Source organism: Charadrius vociferus, unplaced genomic scaffold (assembly GCF_000708025.1).
Source record: "Charadrius vociferus isolate BGI_N301 unplaced genomic scaffold, ASM70802v2 scaffold472, whole genome shotgun sequence".
Taxonomy (NCBI): domain Eukaryota; kingdom Metazoa; phylum Chordata; class Aves; order Charadriiformes; family Charadriidae; genus Charadrius; species Charadrius vociferus.
In genome coordinates this window covers 77,652-80,623 of record NW_009647735.1, presented here as the reverse complement: position 1 = coordinate 80,623, position 2,972 = coordinate 77,652, and the positions used below count along the sequence as shown (strand labels likewise).

General features: G+C 65.3%; 1 protein-coding gene across 1 annotated transcript in view; it reads left to right on the top strand.

Annotated features, from left to right (window-relative positions):
• Positions 1 to 36: 36 nt before the first annotated feature.
• The window catches only part of INPPL1 (inositol polyphosphate phosphatase-like 1), an 11,011-nt gene continuing 8,075 nt past the window's right edge, over positions 37 to 2,972 (top strand). Inside the window, exons 1-4 of the mRNA XM_009881761.1 lie at positions 37 to 173; positions 1,479 to 1,542; positions 2,704 to 2,842; positions 2,929 to 2,960. Coding sequence (XP_009880063.1) covers positions 37 to 173; positions 1,479 to 1,542; positions 2,704 to 2,842; positions 2,929 to 2,960 — 372 coding nt within the window. The remainder of the gene's footprint in view (positions 174 to 1,478; positions 1,543 to 2,703; positions 2,843 to 2,928; positions 2,961 to 2,972) is intronic.

The window sequence follows — 2,972 nt, the reverse complement described above, 5'->3', positions numbered from 1 at the left end:
GGACAAAGTGCAGCTGGTGTCCTGCTGCCTTGGAGGATGGCGGCAGCAAGCTGGTACCACCGGGACATCAGCCGAGTGGTGGCGGAGGAGCTTCTGGCCAAGGCCGGGCGGGATGGCTGCTTCCTGGTGCGGGACAGCGAGTCGGTCTCGGGGGCGTACGCCCTCTGCCTCCTGTGAGTCGCCTGCCTGGCTTCTGCTCGCAGCTTCTCTCTCTTGTCCCTCGCTGGGGTCCCTCTGTCCCTCTCCCTCCTGCAGGCTGCGGGCTCCAGGCACAGCAATCCTGGCACTGCCCCTCGGGCCGGCACTGCCAAAACCTGGCAGGAAAGCCTTCTGCAGGGATGCCGGCGGGGTGAGCGTGGTGCCAGCTCTCTGGCGCAGGGGTTTTTGAGTGATCCCCAGGCCAGACCAGCGGAGAACCCTGTGTCCCTGGGAGCAGGCAGAAGCCCGGGCCAGCAGCCCTGCTCAGCACCAGGGTCGCTGGAAGGAGAACCCAAAATCAAGAGCACGCCAAGCCATTTTGGGCTGCCCGCCATCCCAGCCCCGTGTGTGGGAGCGGGAGAGGCTGACTCGCATCGCCCTGCCTCTGCGAAAACAAACATCCCCTGTCCCTCCAACCCCCAACGCGGCCGCATCCGGACCGCGGCGCTCGCTGTTAACATCTCAGCTGCCGGGACGTGGGGGCTGCATCCCCTTGCCGCCCACGGGGCCCCTCGCCATTCTCCACGTCTGGGACCAGGCTTGCAGCCCCTCAGAGCACTGCTGCTGGGGCTGCCTGCACCCTTCCTTGCTGCCTGCACCCTTCTTTGCTGCCTGCACCCTTCCTGTGGCCGAGCGACACGTCTGCAGTGGGGAGCGCGCGGGGCGGCGTCTCGGCGGGTTTGGCAGGATGCCACCCCCTTTCCGACGGCTGGCCTGGCCCGGCGCGCGGGATAAATTGCAAACACATGGTGCCGGGGGGCACGGGGGGTTGCGGGGCACACCAGGGGTTCAGCCGGCAGCCGCCCCGGCTCTGCCAGCATGCCAGCACCGAGCTGGAGGTCAGGGCGATGCCAGACGGGACGGTGGCATGGGCAGGGATGCTGTGGTGGCCTTGGAGCGAGTAGTCACAGTCACAGGGAGCACAGAACCTGGCTCTGGCTGGCCAAATGCTGAGCCACGGGGCTGTAGGTACCCCAGCAGATGCTGACAGAGATGTGGTTGAGCTCCGGCATGCCGAGGCCGTGCTGTGGCCATGCCTGCTGCAGGCAGGGTGCTGTGTGGAGGCAGGGGGACACTGCACATCCTCCACTGCCAATGGGTACAGACCCAGAGCAGAGGGTGGTGCTTTTATTTCCAGAAATGAGAGCTCAGTTCCTCTCTGTGCAGAGGGGACGGGGTGTTTACATCAGGGCTGGGTACCAGGCACCCCCTTGAGTGCTGCCATGTGCCCACAATGTTGGGGGGGGCATGGTAGGGGACCTTTGTCTGCTCTCTCCCAGGTTCCAGCGGCATGTTCACACCTACCGCATCCTCCCTGATGACGAGGGGCTGCTCTCTGTCCAGGTGGGTGCCGCAGTGCGTGCCCAGAGGCTGAGTGCCACTGGGGTGCACTCCCTGTGCTGGCTAATGCCACCAGGCACCACGCTGGGGGCGCAACCGGCTGTGTGCTGGGAGCAGGGAGGAGGGGTGCTGTGTGGAGGCAGGGGGACACTGCACATCCTCCACTGCCAATGGGTACAGACCCAGAGCAGAGGGTGGTGCTTTTATTTCCAGAAATGAGAGCTCAGTTCCTCTCTGTGCAGAGGGGACGGGTGTTTACATCAGGGCTGGGTACCAGGCACCCCCTTGAGTGCTGCCATGTGCCCACAATGTTGGGGGGGGCATGGTAGGGGACCTTTGTCTGCTCTCTCCCAGGTTCCAGCGGCATGTTCACACCTACCGCATCCTCCCTGATGACGAGGGGCTGCTCTCTGTCCAGGTGGGTGCCGCAGTGCGTGCCCAGAGGCTGAGTGCCACTGGGGTGCACTCCCTGTGCTGGCTAATGCCACCAGGCACCACGCTGGGGGCGCCACCGGCTGTGTGCTGGGAGATGGGCAGGATGCAAATGCGAAGGAGCTGGGGTGCCTGCCCTCCCCGACATGCCGTGAGTGAGCGGTGCGGTTTGCTTTTTGCACGAGCTGCCTGCAACGCCCAGCACGACAGGATGCGAGAGCTTTGCAGCCACCCCTTCAGCACGGGGCCGCCTGGGAAGGCTGCCTACCCGCCAGCCCACCCGGGGCGGCACAGCAAAACGCCTGTCCACTTTCTGCCACCATCCCCTGCCCCAGCTTGGCCACGCAGCACCGATCCCTGCAACATCTGTCACCGCGATGTCTGTCCTGGCCGCTGGCTCGGCATCGCTTCCCATCTTTCACTTCACATTTCTCCTGGTACCCAGCTCTCTGCAGCTGCTCCTTCTGACACCCCAAGAAGAGCATCCCCAGGGTCACTAGGGACCATCCCCATCTGCTGCTCAAGGCAGATGTCTCCACACTCCTCGCTCTGCTGCCCTGCTAGGGGCCGGCGTGAGCACCCCATGGGGCTGGCATCCAGCTGGGCACATTTTGGAGGACAGACCCGCTCAACATGGCAGTCTGGTCCAAAGCCTGGTGAGGGACTGCCCCAGCACGCAGAGCCAGTGGAGGGGGGGGACATGACGATGCTCCCCCCTCTCTCCCTCCCCAGACCATCCAGGGCATCCAGGCCAAGTGCTTCCGCACCCTCCCCGACCTGATCAGCGCGTACCAGCAGCCCAACAACGGGCTGGTGACACCGCTGCTCTACCCTGTGCACCGGCCGAGGCAGGTGGCCGACGAGGACTCGGGTGAGCCGGGGAGGGAGCAGTGGGGGCTGCACCGGGCTGCGAGTGGGGATGGGGTCCTGCTGAGCTTGACTGTCCCCTGCCCACAGACGGGGAGGATGGCCGAGGCGGTGGGCACACGGCGAGCGCAGTC